Here is a 24,527-nt window from a genome sequence, read left to right as displayed (position 1 = left end):
ACTATCATATTATATTTATGTGATATTTTCAAGGCTTTATTCAAACATTATTATTACAGTTTAAAAAAATACTGCATTCCCATTTGCAGAGTTCCTTGGGAATTAAATTGAATTCAGAGTTGTTCTAAACAAAATTAAATCCTTCAGCAACATAATGGCTTCCAGTCCTCTAAGAGCTGTCATCTGATGCCCCCTTATAAGAGAGTTAAAGACTAGAGGATTATCATAAACACATGGTTCTGGAGCCAAACAACAAAAGAGGAAGGAGGAGAAGTCACTAAATACCTATGATTTTAATAACGAAGGATGAAAACTAATTGCCATTTGCCTCCTTCTTTAAAGGCCACGTATCATGACACAGTCTGTGTTTAATCACTTTATTTTGAAATAAACATGTTTGCTGCTATTAAATATGTCTGTGAAGCCCATTTATGGAAACTATACTCCAAAATATGCCTTGTTGTTTTTGTGATGTCACAAGAAACCAAAACAAAACAAATGTACACCTATTTGCATATGCAGCCTAAAGTTATAAGGAGTGTGGATTTTTGTGTTTCTCCTAGCTGCCTTTTGAAAATTACAGGACAACCAATCAGAACAGAGCTTATTTACATATAGTATGATTAAAGGAACAGTACCAGAACCCTGTTAAATTCTAAGACATGCAAATGCTGAGAAGTAGCTGTGACATTAATTATGGCTACTATAAATAAAGAAACAAACAAGCATCACTGGGTCTCGGAAGTCGTACAAGGAATTGAGAGTATGGACTCTTTAATTAAATTGTTGTATCTTTCGCAGTCAGATGAAATCCTTATCCGCAGCTTATCCATTTTACTTATTTCAGTAAATGTACACTTTTTTACTTGTTTTTTTTTAAAGATTACAACATGCTACAGACACAAGTTGACGTGTTTAATGTGACTGCCAGCTTCCTGATTATTAACCACTTCTTGTTTCAGTCTATCAGTACACAAGCTTACATCCATTTGTTCTTGCTCCATCTGTCCTGTACTGCGCATGAATTAAAAATAATAGTATAAAAGCATGGTGAAAAAAATTAAGGAACTGGAATGCAGTGTGTTTTATGGGTGATCAGTGACTCTGTGGGAAAGACAGAACAATGGATGAACAGCTGATAATAAACCACTCCATCTTGTTAATTACCAACAGCAAAACTGATAAAAATAGTGTACACTTGACAACCTCTCAGAGAGGCTGAGAAAAAGTCATGAAAAATTAATTCTAAATATTTTATAAATACAGAAATATGAGGATGTTAGCTGCAAACACAAAATTCAAGAGAATGAGGATATTTGCTCTTATCTAAACTTATCCAAAGCTAAACCAACAACCTATGTATGTATAGGTCCACCGCTGCTTGTGCCACTAATACAGCTCTGAATCATCAAGGCCTGGACTACACACAACCTCTGAAATTGTCCTGTGACATCTGGCATCAAGATGTTAGCAGCAGATCTTTTAAGCCCTGTAAGTCTCAAGAATGGGGCTCAATGGATCAGACTTGTTTTTCCCAGCACCTCCCACAGACACTCTGTCAGACTGCAATGTGGTGAATGAAGAGCCGGAGCTCTTTGTCATGTTCTAAAAACTGCTCCTGAACAGTGTTTGCAGTGTGTCCGGGAGGATTTCTTTGCTGAAGGAGGCCAATGGTAGTAAAGAATCCCCTTGTATTGAGGTGGTGCTGGGTGTCAAAGTGACATCCACATGAACGGCAGGACCCAAGGTTCCCCAGCAGAGCATCATGCGGCCTCCACCATTGTGTTGATCATTTTCCCTGTCTGTGAGTGCTGGTTTCATAACCATATGGTGCTTTTTTTTGTTTTGGTGCACAGAGCCAGAAAAATATGAATTCACAGTAATAATAATAATAATACAAGAAATAAAGCAAATAGAGGATATTTTCTTTTTAAAGCCCAGCACCTCATTCCTGGGTTCAGCCTTGGGCTGATTTTTGGGTGTGTCTTGCTGCTCAACTCCAGCCTGAAACTTGTTTTAAAGATTGTTTTGTAAATGGGTGCATGGTAATTATGTGTTAGACATTAACAAGGAAGTCTATTAAGATATTTAATGTCAGCATGAATTCTAGTCCAGTTCATATTCTCTGCTTACTGCTAGCATTTATTTCCATGGTCCTCCCCATCTCTCTTTCTGATTCCAGTCTGTGTGAAGCTCTTTTCACCAAAGTTAGTGTAAAGATTACACATTCACTTGCATGAGTGCATCTAGTCTCATAAACTAAGCTGTGTTGCATTAGCTGCACTTAGAGAACATACTGGAGCTTCAATGTGTGTTGGAAGAAGGACTAAAACTTGGTTAAAAATTGTACAATATCACCTCTACAGCATCAGAGACAAGTGTTCCTGTAGGTTCCTGTTTCTTGGTAAACTATTTTTAGTCTTTTTTGTGAAAGAAAGTGCAGCTTGTTTGCCTATAGGTGTGTTAAAAAGGTGGGGTGACATCTTCTGAGTGCCACGCATATTGAAGCTAGATTAATTCTCAGTGTGCATACCTGCCAATTATTGTTAATTAAAATAAATTTGTGCAGACCTAATATTTGTTACATGTGACTTACTACACGTCAGCCTCCAGGACAGAGTCCATATTCTGGAGCTATATTTTCCCACACTGAACATAAGTAGTGCAATATTGCATTGACATCACTTGATGCATTAATGGCTTTGGATCATTTCCAATGTCAAATGATGATGGAATGAGCCTTGGATGGATGTCCATTTCCAAAAGCTCCTCTCATGCAATTTTATTAAAATAAATGGATATTAGTGGTATTCATTTGATAATACTGTAGTTAGTATTACCCCTATCTGCCAAACCAGTCATACTAGGAATGTATGCAGTGTACCGCACTGTGACATATTGTGCAAATGTTTGAGCACCGCTGGCTGGTTGTGTAAGTGAAAATCACACTTCTGTGGGATCCCAGTTCTACATCCCTTCAAAATAAATAAAGGCACGGGAACAACTTATTAATGTGTGGGAACGATTTAATAAGTTATAAATGTCTGCCATTATCATGAGACAGTAAAACAATATGGTAATGTTAGCAAAAAATAGGCAAGACTCTGCAGAAAAAAGGCTTTGTTATAATGAATTTCCTTGTAAGATGTTTAACATATTTTACACAGAGGAGAAAGGTTTTTGAACACAAAATATTTAAAAGTTGTTTTTTTTTTCTTCTCCATGAATGAGATATTTTCCACACCCCCACCTTCAATGACACTGCTCTGTTAAATCACTCAGACCCAGCCCCCTCCATCTCTAATGTTTGTGCAGGAGAAACTCCACACATTGCTGAAGCAGCTTGGCTTGAAAAACTGCTCTAAACACTCCACAGCATTACGGTAAAGATTTTTCATTTATTCATATATGCATAACTCTGATTAGTCCAGAATAAAAGGACTTTGCTTTGGCTTTGGTTTTGCTTTTGTGTTGTTTTGCATTAGTGTATTTAATGTGTCTGTGCACAAAGAAATGAAAGGGGTTTATTGCTCCAGTCTGGTTCCAGGTATAATTCAATGTACTGATGTTAAAGTCTATGAGGTTAAAAGTAAATACATTTTTAAAGTGTCATGACTTGTTACAAAATTTGTCACAATTTGTTATCATATAGATGTAAAAATGCTTTTATGTTCACTACATTTTAATATAAATATTATTAAAACTTTTTTGTTAGACTTTTTCTTTCCACCTTAATTGAGTAGTAGTTATTTTCTGGTGCCTGAGATTGTAACGGAAAGAATGTGACGACCCCCCCATTTAAGGTGGAACGGATAGTTGCAAAACGCAAACCTTTTTTCCAATTTTTCTCTTGCTTTAAAAGCATTTTTTGGAAAGCATAAAGTAGCGAAAGTGATTGACTACAAGTTTAACGTGTTTTGACAGAAGGTATCGAGCCTCCAACGCTAGGATTTGCTATTTTTCAATACAGACAGTAAAACCGTTAAGGTACGTTTCTTTTTTGAGTTGATTATGGCCACATTTGTGCTAAATTAACACAATTACGGCCAACAGTAATAAATTTGTGTTAATAATATGCTTTTGCTCATTTATATTAAACATTATATATTTCAATCTTGTGCACGTTCAACGCATCGCATTTATTTAAAGGGGAACACTTATTACTATGTAAAATTTTGTTAGTTATTAAGTTAATAAGATGTTAACATAATCACTGGGAGAGGTGTGTTTGAAATGCTCCGTTTTAGAGAAACTTACAAGAAAAAAATAATTTACAGTGATGGAGAATGGAACCAGACGTCTGAAGAGTGCACAGTAACGTACTGCCTGATGTTTGAGAAGTGGGCTGTATCCCAAATGACTTCCTATTTCTTGTATAGTGCACTACATAAGTCATGACACGAAGAGTTTTTAATAATAATTATAATAATAATATGTGCACTAAATGCTATATAGTAAGCAGTACCCTAGGGCTGAATATAAATGTAGAATATAATGCAGGTTTTGAGTGTGAGCCAGTTTTTCTTTATTTACATAGAGCACTAACTTAGGCAGTAGGGATTCAGACATTATTGTAATCAGATATAGGTTTACTGTTAACTATTAATTGCACTCAAGTGTAGATGTAAGACATAAGACATAAGGCACATTAAGGTGTGGCTGAAGTATTGTTTTCATGACAATGGACAGGCATCAGTCAAGTGCAGAATAGTGCAGAATAGTGCAGTCAGAGAAAGTGGTTAAGTTGGGTTGGGCTGCATTGATGATCAGCAAAACTAGTTCAAAATTATTTTGCACTGTTGTATTTTATATGTTACACATTTTACACTTTTGGCTCCTTTCTTCTTGCACCAGGTGACTTTAGTGCTCTCGCATAGCCACAAAATAAGGGCCCAATTAAACTTATGTCTAAAACTCGAACTTCCTTCTAAAGCCCATAGCAACTCACTAATTTCATCTGTGATCAAAGGCCTGTAATTCAGTGCAGTTTACTTCAAAATCTGCTTAAATAATAATCTGTAACTCACAGACATGAAGAGACAGGGGAACTTTAAGATCTTTATATGGCAGTGAAACCAAGAAGTGGTAAATGAACAGGAAGCTGATGGTCATGCAACATACCTAAATCTGTAGTGAACACTTGTATGTTTTATTTCCAGCAGGTTGTAGACACGTCTTGTGAGTGTCTTGTGAGAATTTGCATAATTTAAGGTGCTCCTATTGTGGGCACAGACAAGTAATCTATAAACAAGCATGAAGTGGCACTCTCTGGAGTAGCTGCACATGAGTGCAAGGTCATCATGCTCAGGGCCAAGTGGTGGCTGGAGGTGTTTGTATGAAGGTCTGCCTCACCGAGCTCTGGTGAAACATCATGAGTCAGTCTTGTCGCAATAGAGATGCCTATAGATTATTTAGAAATAAAAATATTTTTAACTCCATGTCCTTGGAGATTTCTTCTCTTGTTCTCTCTGCCTTTAATCATCTGTTATGTCTGCAAGTTAATTTTCACTAATGGTTTGAATACAACACTAATAAATATGTTGTTATTGCTGTAGTCCTTGAAGTGTGATATGTCTGATGTTTATGACATAGACTTTATTGGATACATTATTGTTAAATACTCTAGGAGTCCATTTGGTTTATGATAGCTGCATAGAGATCATATTTAATGCTGGCCTAGAGGTACATATGAGCTCCTGTGCACCGAGTAAGACCGGTCAGAAGCTAATTTGCAATTTATGAGTCTCTATTGAAAATTCTTTATAGTGTAGGATTAGTCTTGGCTGTGGGAAACTAACCCTGTGAGGAAAACCTTATGCAATATACAGAGTTAAATATATATTCAAATAAGGGCTGTATGATATGGCCAGAATTTATATCATGATATATTTCTTGAATTCGGTCAATATGATATAATTCAGATATCAATATGATGGCCACAGAAAAACTGGCAAAACAAAGAAGAAACATGGCATCACAGTCAAACATAGGCCTTTTTGTCAATATTAATATTTTTAAACAAACTTTTAAATTCAATTCAATGAACTGACAGCTAAAGAACATCCGTAAGTGACAGATGCTGTAAATATTTTATATTAAAATATTAAAAATGTGATTAAAAATCATATCGTACTGGCTATATGCATAATATACTAAGTAATATAAGTAATAGAAATCTCGTTAAATAATATGTCACATATATATGTTTATACATGTTTGTTTTCTTCAAATGATGCTCACGATGATTACTTGAGTGCTATTAGCACCCCCTGCTGGAGAACTTCCAAACTCTAACATGTCCATATACAATCCATATGCTCATAAGTTGTGTGGAGAACAGGAAATGATATTTAATATTTTGTAACTTGAGTCTTTCAAGAGAGAATCAGTCTTAGGTTTGATAATTTTCTCCAGTCATGATACAAATCAAAAGCTGGGGATTTGTTGTAACTGCATCTTGGCACTGTATATCAAAACCAGGGTCCCTACTTGTGCACTAAATCTTAGTCCTCTTCCCTGTGTGTGTTGCAGTCATCATGGTGGTCCATAAGGAGTTTACTACTGCAGGGAAGGCGCCGGGACTCATGATCTGGCGAATTGAGAACATGGATCTCAAACCTGTTCCTAAAAACCTCTACGGAAACTTCTACACCGGAGACGCTTACCTGCTGCTCTACACCTCTCCAGCTCCCTCCTACTGCATTCACATGTGGCTGGGTGAGGGACATGTTCCTATATCTTTTTTTGTTTTTTGGGTAGAACCAGAATTAAGTTACAGATATTCTTTGTTATTCAGATATAATTAATTACTTAGAATTAACTTTAATAAATTCACTATTTTTATTATAATTACTAAATATTGCAAACAATTCAGTAAGAAATTGGCATTATTTAGTAGTTACAATGAATGATTAAATGAAAAATTTAATTCCACAATAAAATCGTCCCTCTGCATTTAACCCACACATACTATTGGAAACACACACACACACACACACACACACACACACATGCATGCACAATCTTGTGCATGTGAATTATGGGGACATGATAGAGACATCCATTCATTTTGTGGAGACTTTACTTCCATAACTTCCATAAGTGATACTAGCTTATACCTGAACCTAAAACCTAGCCCAAATTCTAAACCTAATCCCTAAACCCAAGCCCTAAAACCTAACCCAACTTTAAAACATGGTTTCACCTTTAAACACTGGGGACAGGCTGGTGGTCCACACAAGGAAGACAAGTCTTCAAAATTTGATATATCCCTGGTATATATACACACACAAACACACACACACACACTAACAGAGCAGCAGGCAGCCATTCCAGTGCCTGGGGCAGTGTTGAGAGTTGGAGCCATGCTCAAAGACAAGTTGTGGATGTTTAAGGAGGAGAAAGTGAAGGTCTGTCACCCCCTTCCATTTTTCCTGTAGATCAAGATGATTGAATTGGCAGCCCTTTAGTCTCCCTCAGTCTTCTTCTCTAAACTTTAAGCCACAGCTCTCATGAATTTTAGAAAACTACAATATATTATTCAGTAACTACTTTGAATTATGACTGAATTTCATCAGAGTGCATCTTGACTATATTTGTGTGGTTTTTGGCCCTGTCTTTCGGTTTTAAAAGAGCAATATTTTGCACAAGGGCATGCTTACTCTGCTGTCTTTATTTCTGAAATATTTTGTATTATCTTTCTGGGTAGTTTACAGTTAGAACTGAGTTTTTTTGTGCAGCTCCAAACACTTTTAAAGCAATGACAATGAATAGGTGTTTTTAAATTCACAGCAGTGGAGGTGTTGTGTTTGTAGTTCCCCTTTTGCCCAAGAACAGATGAAGAAATATCTGTTTTATATCAATTCAGTGTGATGAGGAAGGATGTGGCTGTATTTGCACAGAAAAAAACACACAACAAGCACCTTTCTTAGGTTCCTGTCTTATCATTTTTCTTCTTTAGACAGTTGGTGTGTTTGAGAATTCCTGAGTATTTCTGTTAAACCTGTGTCTCTACAGATCCATCTACTCAGTAGATCAGTTATGTGTTGTATGTTTCAGTTATAGATTATCTGGCTTAAATATTTGTTTAATAAAATATGCAAAAACCTATGCTCATACATTTATTAAAACTTCAAAAAACCTACTGCTTATTAATACATAAACATAGCACAAAGGAACATGCGTTTGTGGGATAAGCAGTAGAGTTGAGCGTGTGGGTTTGCGTCCATGAAACATTTGCCAAATCCTCTCTGCTAATGGTAAACATCTTCTTTTGTGTGATGGTGTGGGGCGGATCTCCCTCTCTGGAAAAACAAGGCTTGTCATCATTGGAAGCAATCTAAATGCAATGTGATACTGAGATGAAATTCTGCAACCAGTGGCAATCACATATCTTCACAGTCTGGGGCTGAACTCTATCCTCCGAGATGACAACACTCGCCCCACAGAGCGAGGTTTATCAGAGACTATCTCCAGAATTTGGGAGTGGAGAAGATGAAATGGTCTGCCACCTACTGACCTCAACCCCATTGAACACTTGTGGGATCAGCTTGGGCATGCTGTTCGTGCCAGAGTTACCAACACAACCACGTTGGCTGACCATGCTGGTTGATGAATGAGAAGCCATCCCACAACAATGTGTGATCAGGCTGGTGACCAGCATGACGAGGAGGTGTCAGGCTGTTGTGGCTGTGTATGGTTCTTCCACACGCTACTGGGGCTCCTCAGTAGCTACTGAGTTTGTTAAATTAATAAATTGTTAAATTGCCAACATGTCATGTTTCTTCAAACTTCAATCATCCAGTCACCAAACACCAAACGAGTCAATGGCAGAATAAGCTGTTTAACACTGGCAGAGAGGATTTGGCAAATTTTTCATGGGCGCAACCCACATACTCAGTTCTATTTCTCCTCCCACAAATGCATGTTCCTTACAAATATGGCACCGTTTAAAAGGGAAATTAAAAGGCTTTCCAAACCACAAACAAATCATCTATCAAACACAAATTTCCTTATTTTTTGTGCTATGTTTATTTATAATACCTGACCTCTTAAACATCACTAGAGATCAAACTCGCCATCACCTGATGATTTTAAAATATGAAGGACATTTATTATATAATGTTTCTGTACCCATTAAAGCTTCCTAGAATAGCCAAGAACTATTAAAAATTTTTTTTTTGGTAATCGCACATGGCAAATCTAACCGATTTTCTCATGCTTTATATTTTGGCCCAGATTTCCTCAGAGACACACCCTTAAAGCACTGCTCTATGAACTCGAAGGGGACCATTTCCTTCAATTTTTATCTAGTGCCATATCCCACAAGATGAGCAAGAACTGTATTTTGATGAACATAACTTATCTTTCATAGTGACCACAGCCAGACCTCGTCCAGATGTCTTCGATCTGCAGCTTAGTCATTACCATCCGTCCCACAGAGCAGAACCAGAACTGAGTCAAGAGCTGTATTTATGTGGTTTAGAGTTGGATGGCATGTTTTGTACATTTACATTCCAGGAGTCTGTGAAGCTGCAGTTAATTGCGTACTGCTTTGATCTTACCATGTTCATAAAAAGTAAAGGCACAATCTCCTAGAAGAAGAAAAAAGCGTCAGAGCTCCATGGACAAGGGTGCAATCCATGCAAACATCAGATTTTGTCTGATGGTTCCACTGCAACAATAAGAGATTTGCCTAATAATCATTTTGCCAGCCAATCAGCTGGTTAGATTTTTGAACAACCATTGGTCTTAACATCTGATACTGAAACATTACAAAACTTGTAGACATGTAGAAGCATGGACGTCATTAGACCTGTTTTAGGGGGGCTTTGCCCCCCCCCCTAAAAAGCACTTTAGCACCCCCAATTCTTTAATTTTCAACAACGGTTAACTGTCTCCAGATAGTCGGTCTGTATTGCTTTCTTGACAGAATACGCACATGTAGTATTAGCAACCGTCCCATAAAATACGGAATTGTCCCATATTTGGACACTAACATGTGTTCTATTTTGAACCGATACGGGACGCGTTTTATTACATATTTTTGAGGTAACACTTTCATGTTACAAACGCAGCTCTCTCTCTCTCTCTCAGCCGGAGCGAGGGTCAGATTCTCCACAGCTCCTAATCAAAGAACACGATTTTCATTGGTCGTCACCTGTTATTTAGCCAATCAGCAGCCAGAGTTATCTGTCCATCGCACTGTGCTACAGCCAATGGAGTCACAGTCCCTCATACAGCGGTTTGTTTTTCGGCGGCACTCAGAGGGGCGGTTCAGAGCTGAAACAATGGTGACTACAGCTCTGCTTTAGATAGAACTAATGTTATCTTAGCTCCTTGTGGCTTTACTTAATCCGTACCTCGTCAAATAAATTTTCTGCTATGAAGCAATTACCCCAGACGCCCCTGGTTAAAGCTTAGCTCCTCCTTATAATTAACCTCTAGTGACGGCCCTGTGTAGAAGTATAAATAACTATATACACTACATGTTGAGCCATCCCGCTGCTGCTTGTCCAGCAACTCAGTGTACTGGAGATACATCCAGAAAAAAATAGGGTTATGTGAGTTCCTAGAGTGGAAAGCCTCTGCGTTGCCCTGCGTTGTTTCTCAGGGTTTCCAGTATGCTTTGTGAAGCACTATAAACAGATCCAGATGGAGGTCTCTTGGGGAGAGAGTGCTGGCAGCCTCTTTATGCCTTCTTATGGTTTCTTTTTTACTCTGTTGCTCTGTTGCCAGTAAGCTGTAGACCAGTGCTGTAAACTGAGAAACATCTATGAAAAACTACAAAAAATCAGCTCCAAGCATTTTGAAAATGCCATTTTTTCAAAAGCCTCCCTTTGCAACTTAGTTTTTTTTTATGTCAGCTGAACAAATATAAATATTAAACATTTTACATTTTTAATGTATTTTGAGTTAGTTGTTCACTATCCACTATGAATTATTAAGTAACTAACATGAATTATTATTTCTATTATATATCTAATATATATTATACAGCATCTACTCTAAATGACCCATGAATGATAAGGTTCTGTAGTTCTGACAGTGAGGCATTAAAGTGGTTACATTGCATTAACAGATGTTTGTTTTTTCCAAAATACAAGAGTCTCAGCTGTAACTGAGTCTGCTCTTAAATTTGGGATAATAGATGTAGTAACTTACTCTTGTTTTTCTTTCTCTCTTTAGGAGACGAGTGTTCTCAGGATGAAAGTGGAGCTGCTGCCATCTTTTCGACCCAGCTGGACGACTTCCTCGGAGGGAGTCCGGTTCAGTTTCGCGAAGTCCAGAAAAACGAGTCCCTCACTTTTCTTGGATACTTCAAATCAGGAATTAAGTATAATGTGGGTATCAAATGTCATTTTCACTGCAATTCATACTGTATTTAATATAAAAAAAATTCAACTTTCGTCCCTCAGGTAACTTTTATATTTAGCAGTTTTACTGAGGACAGGTGCAAAGCTTAACTGTGAGATTATATAGGTATTAATTTTTAAACAAGGCAATGAACTCCAAAATAAAATCTTATGTTTTTAGTTTTAGTTTGTTTTCTAAAATGATATAAGTTACCCATTTTACTCCTTCAATCAGCACACTTTGCAATTCTCTCTTATTAAATCAAATGTGTGAAATGTATGTGATGTGTACAATTTTGGGTTTGATTTTGTTATGTTTCAATTTTTACTTGGGAGATTAATGAGCAAATAAATAACAGTAAATAATAATAATAATAATAATAATAATAATAATAATAATAATGCTCTAAAATTTGAAGATAAATGCCAAAACATAGTTCAGCATTTGCCACTATTAACTTTGCAATGACTGAAACTAAGGCTAAGAGCTGTTTGTGTCAAATGTGTAAAATGTTCGTTGGTTATTAAGGGAGTGTCAGCTCTAACCAGAAGGACGACTCCAGTAACTTTGTGTGAGGTTAGGTTCCCGTTCCACAGCTCCACAACAGTCTTCAGCTCTACATCTGATAGTGCTGGATATTTGATCAGTAATAATATGAATTGTACACTTCATGCAGACCCTCTGTGACCCTGAACAGAATGAAGAAGATGAATAAATGAATGAATGCTTCATTGTCCATCTGGGGAACATTCTGATTCTAATTCTGATTCTAAAGTATATTTAGTTCAGTTTGTTTGCTTTTAGTTCTCTAGTGTGTTTCAGGAGTGTTGTGTTTTCTTCTGTGCAGAAAAAGAGTAACAAGGCCTTCATTACTTCAGTCATGCGATGCTCACTACAAACACACACACACACACACACACACACACACACACACAAACACAAACAACCCTTTCATGGCCACAGGTTTGTTTCCAAATTCACAGCTACCTGGAATTAGCCGTTGCTGAAGCAGTTTTCGAGCCGAACACAAACATCTTTCTTTTATTTAATTTCAAATTGAAACCTCTATTAAGTGCAAGTTGTTAATTTTAGGACATATTTTAACAAAATAAGAAATAATATAGTGTTTCATTCTATGTTTGTAACATTTCTTGTCATTATTATCACTCTCTCTCTCTCTCTCTCTCTCTCTCTGCAGAAAGGTGGAGTTGCCTCTGGGTTTCACCACGTTGTGACTAATGATGCGAATGTGAAGCGTTTGCTGCATGTTAAAGGGCGGAGAGCCATCAGAGCCACTGAGGTGGATTTTAAATGGGGCAGCTTCAACAAGGGAGACTGCTTCATCATTGATTTGGGAAAGGTACGGTTCCCTGGGGCTAGAAATTAAATATTTGCAGCAGGGATTTAACTTACAAAGCACAAGTCATGATTACATGTATTTCAGGCCTACCCTTTATCTACTGACCATACGTAGCTCTGTAGGTTCTGAACTTCAGATGTCGCCTGTAACATATTCTTTAGTGGATAACACCACTACCTACAAAAAGGCCAGGGTTCAGTTCCCTGCTCTGGTTGGAAGATCACGTTATACCAGTCCTTGAGCAAGACTCCTAACTCTGCATTTGCTCAAATCTGTTAATTGAGTAAACATTGTAAGTCAAATCGAATCAAATCAAATTTATTTATATAGCGCTTTTCACAACTGATGTTGTCACAAAGCAGCTTCACAGAATTCCAGTAAGACAAAGATTTGACATGAAATGTAAAAAACAAAATGTAAAACCCTCAAGTGAGCAAGCCAGGGGCGACAGTGGCAAGGAAAAACTCCCCCAGCTGAGGAAGAAACCTTGGGAGAAACCAAGGCTCACAAGGGGTGATCCATCCTCCTCTGGTCAATCTGGTGATAATAGTTAGTAGTTTCCAGAGTGTGGCTAATGACTCCGGCAGATCTGACTACGACAGCTTTAACTAAAAGGAGAGAACCAGGAGGACACACAGACACGGGAGCATCCTGAAACACTGGCATCCCTCCGCGCCACCGTCAACAAACCTGGGTGATCGCGAGAAGCGGCGGGACGACAGCACCAGCGTCTCAGTTTACTATAATTCCCTGTGTCCATGGACCCCCCGGATCTGCCGCCTTTATCTATGGGGGAGCATTAGCTACCAAATGATAGACTAAACAAATGAGTTTTTAGCCTAGATTTGAAGATTGCGACTGTGTCTGAGTCCCGAACATTTTCTAGAAGATCATTCCAGAGTCTGGGGGCTTTATAAGAAAAGGCTCTTCCCCCAGCTGAGGCCTTCTGAATTCTGGGAACAATTACAAATCCAGTATTCTGTGATCTGAGTGAACGTGGAGGCTCATAATAGGAAATTGTACCTTGAAGGTATTCAGGGACAAGCCCAAGAAGAGCTTTATATGTTAATAACAAAATTTTGTGATCAATGCGGAATTTAACAGGCAGCCGATGAAGTGATGATAAAACTGGGCTGATATGTTCAAATTTTCTAGTTTTAGTGAGGACCCTAGCTGCAGCATTTTGAACTAGTTGAAGTTTTCTTAAATTGCTGCTGGTGCATCCTGACAGTAGTGCGTTACAGTAGTCAAGCCTTGAAGTAATAAAGGCATGTACTAATGTTTCTGCGTCCTGAAGGGATAAGGCATTTCTAATCTTAGCAATATTGCGAAGATGTCCTAGTGATACTGCCTATGTGTTGATCAAATGATAAATCCGGGTCAATTATGACACCAAGATTTTTTGCTGCTGAACCAGGTTTAATTGGAGAGTCAGCGAGATTTAAAATTAAATCTGATAATTTATTTCTTGCCACTTTTGGACCCAAAAGCAGGACCTCTGTTTTGTTGCTGTTTAGAAGGAGGAAGTTACGCAACATCCAGCCTTTCACGTCTTTTACACAGTACTCTATTTTCTTTAATCTGTGTTTGTCATCGGGCTTGGCTGAAATATAAAATTGCGTGTCGTCTGCATAACAGTGAAAGTTATGTGTCATGGTTTCTTATAACTGTGCCTAGCGGTAACATGTATAATGTAAATAATAATGGTCCTAAAATAGAGCCTTGTCGAATTCCAAATCTTACTTTAGAATAATTTGAATTTAGATTGTTTACTTTTACGAATTGATAATGTTCCGTTAAGTAAGATTTGAACCATAATAGGGTTTTTGTGGATATGTGCACATGCCAAATTCCATAAAAATAAAACACAGAAAACATTGTCAGGTGCTCTGTAAATAATAATAATAATAATTATTATTATTATTGTTGTTGTTGTTGTTATTACATTTAATAATATATTATTTGTGGCTCTTCTCTTTTGCAGGATATCTACCAGTGGAGTGGTAGTGAGTGTAACCGCTTTGAGAAGTTGAAGGCCTCTCAGGTTGCCATAGATATTCGAGACAACGAGAGGAATGGCCGAGCCAAACTGTCCATGGTGGAAGAGGGGTTGGAGCCTCAGGAGCTTATTGAAGTGAGAAAGAATCCTCTTAATAGTTTAATTATTACTGTGCTGTCCACACACTACTGTAACTTTTCCACTTGAGTGAACTCTCTGATAACTGATAAATTCTCTAGCGTCTTACGTGCCTTATGTACACATTTTTGGGACCGGAGTTGAAGCTCTTGTGTGTGAATGTACTTTTAACACGATCTAAAACAATCATTTTCAGGTTCTGGGCCCAGTACCAAGCATCGCTCCAGCCACTCCAGACGATGATCAGGTGGAGACAGGCAACAAGAAGAAGGGGGCTCTCTACCTGGTAATGCAATCCTGCGCATACTTCAGTTAACATTGAAAATTAAGTCCATTGTTTTTATCACCACAAAATTAGCAGACAATATTTTTGAATTAGATTCTTCATTATTTTTTTATCATGTGTCTGTCAAAGGCAGCTCCAAATTTAATAATGAATTAGATTTGTAGGCCCAGAAGGAACCTATTAATGCTCCATAAACACATTAATAGGTTTATTACAGGATGCCTGATGCATCCAGACTGCTAGGTGTCAGTATCACAGATATTTCACAACATGATGAACAATCACTGGAGGAAATGGATGAAGGCTCCATTAAATATTATATTTAAATATAGCAGTATTATATTTAAAGATGTGAAGCACACAGCTTCTGTTCTAACTGTTATTTTAAGGCATTAAACTGTGCCAGAAACTAGTCTATTTGTGATTGCTTATCAAATTAATGCAGATATAGGCATTTAACATGGCACTCATTTTACTCAAACAGTATAGATTAGTAAAAGATTACTAGCTGCTTACATCATTTATGGATAGATTGTTGTTTTTTGGGTCCTTGTTTTAGATCTCTGATGCCACTGGCTCCATGAAGACGTCCGTAGTGGCTCAGTCGAGTCCGTTTAAACAGGCCATGCTCTCTCCTGATGACTGCTACATCCTGGACAATGGCGTGGATAACAACGTCTTTGTGTGGAAAGGTGTGGCTCTGAGGCTTTCGAGATATTTATGGTGGAGACACCTGGTGCCTCTCTGTGGGTGGAGTAAATAACAGAAGGCAACCTGCTGCTTTAGATTCTTATAATTGGTTGAGGATGATTAAGGGCATCTTCATCTTGAGTCAAAATTTTATTTTTTCTTTTGGTTCTGTTAAGGATTTAAAGACACAACTTATAATTATATTATTACAATAATTATTGTTTATAACACAGTTTATATTTATTCTATTAAATGATCATTTTTATGTAACCACATAATTAGTGTACTGCTATAAATCGTTTTTATAATAAAGTAGTGTAGTATTATGAGAAATCACTTGGACAACCAACTAACACTCTAGCAAGGGGGGCATGGTGGCGCAGCATGTTGTGGGTTTGACTCCCGCTCCGGGTGACTGTCTGTGAGTAGTTGGTGTGTTCTCCCCGTGTCGGCATGGGTTTCTTCCGGGTGCTCCGGTTTCCTCCCACGGTCCAAAAACACATTGGTAGGTGGATTGGCGACTCAAAAAAAGTATCCGTAGGTGTGAGTGTGTGTGACTGAATGTGTGAGTGTGTGTATTGCCCTGTGAAGGACTGGAGCCCCTTCCAGGGTGTATCCCAGGTAGGATTCCAGGTAGGCTCTGGACCCACCGCGACCCTGACTTGAATAAACGTTTACATATGAATGAATAAACACCTGGAACACTATAGTGACCATCTAGCCACTCTCTAACATTACTGGGGAACTGCATAAGCTGTGCAGTGTCAACAAACTTATATTAAGGGGTTATTTAGAACGTCTTCTGGTTCTGTTTCCCAGGCCCCAATGCGAATCCAAGTGAGCGTAAAGCAGCCATGACGGCAGCACAGAATTTCATCAAAGATAAAAATTACTCCAACAAAACACAGGTACACGGCCTTAAATACATCTAAAACAGAATACACACAATGATTTTGCATTGATGAATTACTATATGCAAAAAATGTATTTATAAATGTATGTTAATAGTTATTTATAGTAATCTTTTTATTTCCATGAGCACTTGCTCGAACAAAGTCTTTGTAAATAAAGAAAATGTACCTAATAATATGACTCTAATTCTGATTCTCTTTGCAAAGCAAATGGTGATTAGCCTGCTTTAAATTCATCAGGTTAAATGATAAATGAAGCTAATGTTTAGATATTTACAGTATGTCCTCTTTGTGTCTTTAGATCCAGGTGCTGCCAGCAGGGGGCGAAACCACACTCTTTAAGCAGTTCTTCAGCGATTGGAAAGATAAGTACCAGACCACAGGTCCAACTAAAGCCTACACCATTGGGCGTATCGCTCAGGTGAAGCAGGTCCCCTTTGATGCCTCCACTCTCCACTCCAACAAGGCCATGGCTGCCCAGCACAACATGGTGGACGACGGCTCTGGAAAAGTCCAGGTAAATTGTCAGCCAGTTAATTCTGAGTAAAGAATTTCTGCTTTTAGTTTCTGCTCCAGCTCAAGGCAGTTCACTAACATCACTAATAATTCTTCTTTAAGCTGTGAAACAGCTGCTATGTGTCAGAAATTCTGTAATAAGCTTATGGAACATTAACTGGTCCGTACAGCGATATGACTCTTCATCTCATAAGAACTGCTTTAAATATAAAAAGTACAAATTATTAAATAATTACAGTCACATAATAATTTCAAAAAGTTATAACAACTGTCAGAAAAACGGTTCTCATGGTGACTAATATTTTCTTACCTCCAAAAATGATGTTGAAACACCATTTTTTTTAATCAGATCTGGAGAGTGGAGAAAGGAGAGCGTGTCCCGGTTGAACCCAGCACTTACGGTCAGTTTTATGGAGGAGACTGTTACATCATTCTCTACAGCTACAAACAGGGCAGCAGAGAGCAGCACCTCATCTACACCTGGTCAGTACACACACACACACACACACACACACACAAACACACACACACACCGACACACTAGCACACACACTCACACCTATGGACACTTTTGAGTCACCAGGCCATGTACCAACGTGTGTTTTTGCACCGTGAGGAAACTAGAGCACACGGAGGAAACCCACGCAGTCACAGAGAGAGCACACCAAACTCCTCACAGACACAGAGTGGGACTTGGTCCCTGGAGCTGTGTAAATGCGACACTACCTGCTGCGACACAGTGCTGCCCGGAATACTTATAAATTTATTCAAATATTTATGTGTAAATCCTGCTTTTTGTTTTTGTGTGTGTGTGTGTGTTTTCAGGCAGGGATTAAAGTGCACCCAGGATGAACTGACTGCTTCTGCGTTCCTTTCCACACATCTGGATGACTCCATGGGTGGAGCTCCCGTCCAGGTCGGACATCTTTTTAAAACTGTAGTTTAAATACCTGCAGAATATTTAGGGAATATTGTGTGTAATTTTTTTGTTTTCTATTGACTGTAATCTGCATACAATTTCTTGATAAATGTTAGAAAAAAAAGTTGTTTGCCACGTGTCATGAATGAAAGGAGGATGTAAATTGTGCACTTTTCCCTGAGGGGCTATTGACTCTTTTATAATAGATTGGCAGAAGTTTGGCTTTAGAGACTATTAACCCTTGTGTGGTGTTCATGGTTTTGTTTTTCACCCAGTGTTTGTGGGTCTGGTGGACCCCAAATATGATTGGATGTTAAAAACAATACAACAGTCTCTGTGAAAATACTTAACAGATATTAGCTATATCATAGTTATAAGATAAACAGATGCCATACATTGTTAATATATGGTGTTTACCTTTGATAGACCACATTATCAAGAGCAATGCTCTTCTTATTTGTGAAAAAATATATAATTATAAGTTGTTATGTGCGTGGTAGCACATAATGCCCATAACACACAGCTCCAAACTCCAGGAGGCAGTATTTATCAGAGAAATGTTTCTGTTTCATGCCAATAATAACAAAACTATTTGAGTGTTTGAATCAGAAAAAATAAAATCGTATACAATGAGATATTAAATATATAAAGATTTGAGACTGGGCAACTAGTCATCCCTAGACCTCCAACTAAGTAGAATGTATCTGCTGCTCAATGCTGGAATCAACTGGCAGATCTCCACGTTGAATTGTCTCTATTTTATATTTTTAAATAAACTCTGTCTGGTGTTTGTGTCTAAATCTGTCTCTGTTCAGGTTCGAGTGACCCAGGGTCAGGAGCCCCCCCACCTGATGAGTATTTTTAAGGGCAAGCCCATGATCATCCACAGTGGAGGCACGTCTCGCAAAGATGGACAGAGCCAGTCTGGGAGCATTCGCTTGTTTCACATTCGCACCAGCTCTGCCAAGTCCACCAGAGCGGTGGAGGTGAGGACAGAGGTCATATGAATAACGACTGACCAGTAACTGAACAGTAGATATGGACAATAAGACTGGATTTCAATTTGATCTGATACCAGATAATACCAGACACAAGAATCAATACACTTACAAAAAGGGGAAGTCGACCAGTTTATCAATTTCCCTCCAATTCTGAGGTTTAAGTGTAAACAAGGTCTTTCATAATGTCTCCTTTTAAGCCCTGGTTATCTCTTTTTCTCTCTCTCTCTCTCTCTCTCTCTCTCTCTCTCTCTCTCTCTTTCTGTGTGTTTGTGTGTTTGTGTATGTGTAGGTAAATCCCAGGGCCTCCAATCTGAACACTAACGATGTTTTCGTGCTGAAGACCCCTGATAGTCTGTTTGTGTGGAAGGGTGTTGGGGCGAGCTCAGATGAAGTGGACAGTGCCAAACATGTGGTCTCTGTCCTAGGAGGGAAGTCCACCAACGTGGACGAAGGCAAAGAACCAGGTAATAGCAATTAACATAGCATATTATGTGTTTGCGTGTGTGTGCGTATGTGTGTGTGTGTGTATTACTGCCTTGTTTATCTTATTTTGCCAATAAACCTTGCCTCTCTCTCTCTGAGAGACAGTGCCAGCTAAAGCAAAAAGAAACAGTGGTGGACAGTATGTGTCTTGGAGGAAACACGTGCTAGAGTTGTTGTCAAAGCAAAAGAATCCAGCTGTTAAATTTAGTAATATATTATCTGAAATTAACCCTGATTTCTCTCTGTAGCGTCGTTCTGGACGGCTCTGGGAGGAAAGAAGGACTATCAAATATCTAAATCTCTGCAGAAAACAGTCAAGCCCCCACGACTCTTTGGCTGCTCCAACAAGACCGGACGGCTAGTGGTAATAGAGAATGTTTCTTGTCCAGTGTTATAGAAGTACTGACTATTTACCCAGGAAGGGATAATGATACTATTGATCTCCATCTCTCTTCCTCTCTCTCTCTCTCTCTCTCTCTCTCTCTCTCTCAGGTTGAGGAGGTGCCTGGAGACTTTACTCAGTCAGATCTGGCCACTGATGATGTCATGTTGCTTGACACTTGGGAACAGGTGAGTGCTACTCTTCCATCCCCAATAAAAAAGATTTTTTATTTTTCTGTAAAAATGATGCACAATGCAATAATGATGCTTCACCTGTTTTTCAGATCTTCATTTGGGTCGGCAATGATGCCAATGAGGTTGAAAAGACTGGAGCCCCAAAACTTGGTGAGGTTTTCCAGTAATAAAGCCTTGGTGATTTCACAGAGCTAAGAATTGAGAGAACTGAGTGAGACGGTCTCATGATATTTTTAGAACATTTACAGGCTCTGACATTATGTAGAAGAAGAAGAAGGTTCATCATAACAATACGGTGTCTGTTTTCTTTACACAGCAAAAGAATATGTAGACACAGACCCCTCTGGGAGACGTGGGATCCCGGTCACTACCATCAAACAGGGGAGCGAGCCCCCTACTTTCACCGGCTGGTTCCAGGCCTGGGATGAACATATGTGGGACACTGATCCCATGGAGCGGATCCGCGCTCAATTAACTAAACCCTCTTAAGAAGCACTTAAAAAGTTTCATGAGTTCGGTAAAGTTTATATGCACTTAACAAGCCTGCCGCATTCAAAACACACAAAACTGTGCCATGAGTCTGTGATAATGTAAATCATGTGATAATGTGAATATAGATGGAGGAAACAGCACTGTCCCTTCACTCCACACAACCCCAGTTTTCTTTCCCTTCCAGGGGTTCAAACAGACCCACTCCTCTAACCTTTATACCATTGGCCAAAACAATTAAAACGGCCTGTTGAAGTTTGGAAAATACTTGATTGTGAAAAAGATAAAACAGGACACTTTTGTTTAAAAATATATAAAACAGATGTGGTCAGAAATGTACAAAAAGATTTTTATATTTTTTTTCATCAGGCTCAGTTTCTTATTGTATGAGAGTTATGTTTTTTAAAGTTTCATTTAAATAGCATTAAAAATAAGCAGCATGTTATTGAGGAGAATAAATTTTTCTGATATTTTTATATCAGTGCTTTTATTGCTTTTATTTGTTGTCAGGTCACATCACCAAAACCAAAACCATTAACAGACACAGTAATGAATTAAATGTAATTAAATCAGTCAATTTCATGTCTAAAATACCTATGTAAATGTCTTTAAAGCAACATAAAACAGCCTCTGCCCAAATTATTATTGTTTTTTATCATAACTTTGTTGTTACTTATCACTATCTAGAGATGAGTTAACTCTGCCAGTGTATGGGATGGGAGCCATTTGAATTTATATAAAGCATGAATTATATTGTTAGGCACAAATATATGCATTGCAGATGTTACTATGTTTGTTCTTCTGCTTTTAATAAATTCTCCATATTAAAAGAATGCTTCCGACAATATGCTGCATAACACTATATATATAGGTTTGACATATAATTATATATGTATAAAACTATAACTCTGGATATGGATTAAGTGACACATTTCTGTGTGTAAATCTACTGCAAGATTGATGGCTCTGATGTGAACTTCACTTATTCTCCTGAGACATCCTCTCTCTCTCAAACAGAGAAAGTGTAAATGCACTCTTGTAGCAGCTTGTTCAGTACCAGGTGATTTTGTCTGAAGTAATATCACATCACTGAGATGCTCATAAAATACACAGTGAACCTTATAAGATGAAGTGTAGTGATGCTACGAGAAACCATAAAATTCATATGGTATGTAATAATAATAATAATAATAATAGAGTTTTTGAGGAAAGGTAATACTTTAAAAATCTAAGTTCTCCATATTTTTATTAGTAAAATGAGTATTTTATATTGGAGTGTTCTATCAGTAAAACACCTCAGTTTACATGATATTTATTTCAAGTCCAGGTTTTGTTCCTTACTTATCCAGAAGGTGGCAGTATAGACCTAGTATATGGGACCAAACTTATAATTAGCTTTTTTTTATACAACAATTATACAAGTATCCTGAAATATATTCTGCTTTAAAACATATAACAGTTTATCCTTATCCACTAAAACCACCTCCTAATTCTTCAGATATGACAAACCATTCCAGATAGAAAGTATCAGATTAAACCGCGCTGTCTGTGAGGAGTGTGGTGTGTTCTCCCTGTGTCTGCGTGGGTTTCCTCTGGGTGCTCTGGTGTTCTCCCACGGTTTTGACAAAAGTTGACAACAGACTGGAATGTCATACAACTACTTAATACATGTACATTTCCAAATACATTGCACAGAATAAAAGACCTCAGCTGTGTGCAGACATAAATTCAGTGAAGTGCACTTCTGCTCATATCTAAACCAACATGGCACCCCATTAGAGAGTGAAGAGGTGATAATGACACCAGTGAAATCATCACAGTCTTAAAATAGATCAGTGTTTGAACTGAAAAAAAGCTGAAATCTCTCTGGTTGGGTGTTTGGATTACAGAGGTTCAGACAAAGAATTTCACATTACAGACCCTTTATATATATATATTAATATGCACTCATTTTTATCTTTATGAACATCTCTGTTGTCTGTATCCTTTAATCAAATATTTAATTCCTATTTCTTTGCACTGAATCTCCTTTGATTTTTCTCTACCTGTTATGCTAGTGTGTTGTTTCACATCTATATCTCGTCAGACACATATTAATGGGTCCACAAATGTAAAGAGAGACAGATTTATAGATAAATGTAGTATTGCTATAGTCTCTTATATATGTTTATTTATGTTTCTTGTTGCATAATTTACCTCATGGCAATTTTTTGAGAAAATGTAAGCAACGATAAACCATTTTCTGCAGTGTTTTTTCCCTTATGTCATGAATGTATTTATACGGACACCTAGTGGCATGGATGTAGGTTTCTGAAATAAAACAGAAACATGGCCATCTCCACTTGGAAAACTCACTTTAAGGAGCATAAACTTTTTCATTCATAGACAACAAAGCAGTTAGATTTTTTTTTATTTAATTGAGTTGCACTTTATGAGACAATAATATAAAATAAAATAAAATAAATAACATTCATAAATAAAATTGTTTTTTTATGGTGAAAATGATTGATGGCACCTTTAAACAAATTAATTAAGGTTGTGTCTTTTTTGGACAGTTCTGGATGTTTCTAAATGTATCTAAATCTGCCCCAGTAAAGATCATTTGAATTCACACTCTTCTAAAATGAAAAATCTGAAGTGAAAGCTGTCCCCAATCTGGGCAGATGCCAGATGACTAACCACTTACACAGGGTGTTCTCTGCTGCAGCTTAAAGCACTGTGAAAAATTAATAGTACGGCATCATTTTAGCCTCAGTACCTGAGAGTCCATAACTGACACTGGCCCTTCTTACGGTTATGCTGCGTATTCTGGATAGAAAAATCATTTACAGAGCTTACAAAGTATTGTCATCGCATCACATTGATGTTTAAATTAACAGTATAATGTGCAGTAGTCAGAGACCAGCTTAAACTGATTTAGCTTACAGAGGATGTACAATTTAGAAATGATTCTGCAAATATGTCTGAGTAGATTATATATTAATCCATAATCCAGATGAATCTTAATAAAGCGTTTTTTGGAAAATAAGACTCCTAACATCTGTGCAGGACCTTGTGTCTTTACTAAAGCTGTCCCCATCAGATAAACAGTACTTGAGGCTTTGAGACAGGGGAGGACATCAGTCTTCACTTTGACTTCAGATCTGCACACATCCCCAGCTATGGGCTGTTTGTTCTGTCCTGCCATTGTGAGAAGAACAGCTCATCATTGTGGGGCTGAAAGGATGTGGAGCTTGAGAAAAGAGATGTCTGCTCTGAGAAAAGGAAACTGACACAAAAGAAGAAACTGAATAAAGAAGGTGTGTGTCTTTTTGAATAACGTTAGTCAATCTGAAGACCAGAACAGGGTGTGTACACAACTAAGCAGGGTTCTCTTAGAGAAATAAATTAAGCCCAGATTTGAGAACTGTCGAATAGGAATTTCTGGTTCTATTGAACAAGCGTGATTTTGAGCTTAAGCAATCTGGTTAAACTGCTTTTAAAAGAAATCCTTTTTAATGGAACACCCACCTAAACATGACTGAATATGCTGGGATTATCTTACATAAAAGGTAATCAACTTGTAACACTGAAGTGTGGAGATGTAAAAATGACACTGTTGGTTTCTTGGAAACATTGAAAGTGAGTCTGCTGTAAAGAACATTAGTGGTTGCAGGGGCAACACTATTATGAAGTTTGTGAGTCAGTGATTAGACCTTTGCAAATTCCCCAAATGTGGGAATCTGCCTAAAAGTGCTCTCTCTCCTCGGCATCCACGGCAGAATTGCCCTTTTACTTAACTTTCACTCAAAATTAAATAAATGG

General features: G+C 37.8%; 1 protein-coding gene across 1 annotated transcript; it reads left to right on the top strand.

The window, feature by feature from the left end:
- Positions 1-3,313: 3,313 nt before the first annotated feature.
- On the top strand, positions 3,314-21,540 carry LOC136675380 (scinderin-like). The gene is made up of 17 exons (XM_066651885.1): positions 3,314-3,383; positions 6,532-6,717; positions 11,188-11,342; positions 12,554-12,715; positions 14,700-14,849; positions 15,049-15,138; positions 15,698-15,830; positions 16,648-16,736; positions 17,041-17,256; positions 17,605-17,738; positions 18,081-18,171; positions 18,990-19,160; positions 19,465-19,639; positions 19,907-20,022; positions 20,151-20,228; positions 20,324-20,384; positions 20,551-21,540. The coding sequence occupies exons 2-17, from the start codon at positions 6,537-6,539 to the stop codon at positions 20,721-20,723; spliced, it is 2,175 nt and encodes a 724-aa protein (XP_066507982.1). The 5' UTR covers positions 3,314-3,383; positions 6,532-6,536; the 3' UTR covers positions 20,724-21,540.
- Positions 21,541-24,527: the final 2,987 nt, after the last annotated feature.

Source organism: Hoplias malabaricus, chromosome X1 (genome assembly GCF_029633855.1).
Source record: "Hoplias malabaricus isolate fHopMal1 chromosome X1, fHopMal1.hap1, whole genome shotgun sequence".
Classification (NCBI taxonomy): Eukaryota; Metazoa; Chordata; class Actinopteri; order Characiformes; family Erythrinidae; genus Hoplias; species Hoplias malabaricus.
Note: the sequence above shows the minus strand (reverse complement) of the source record. Positions and strands in the feature narration are given on the sequence as shown.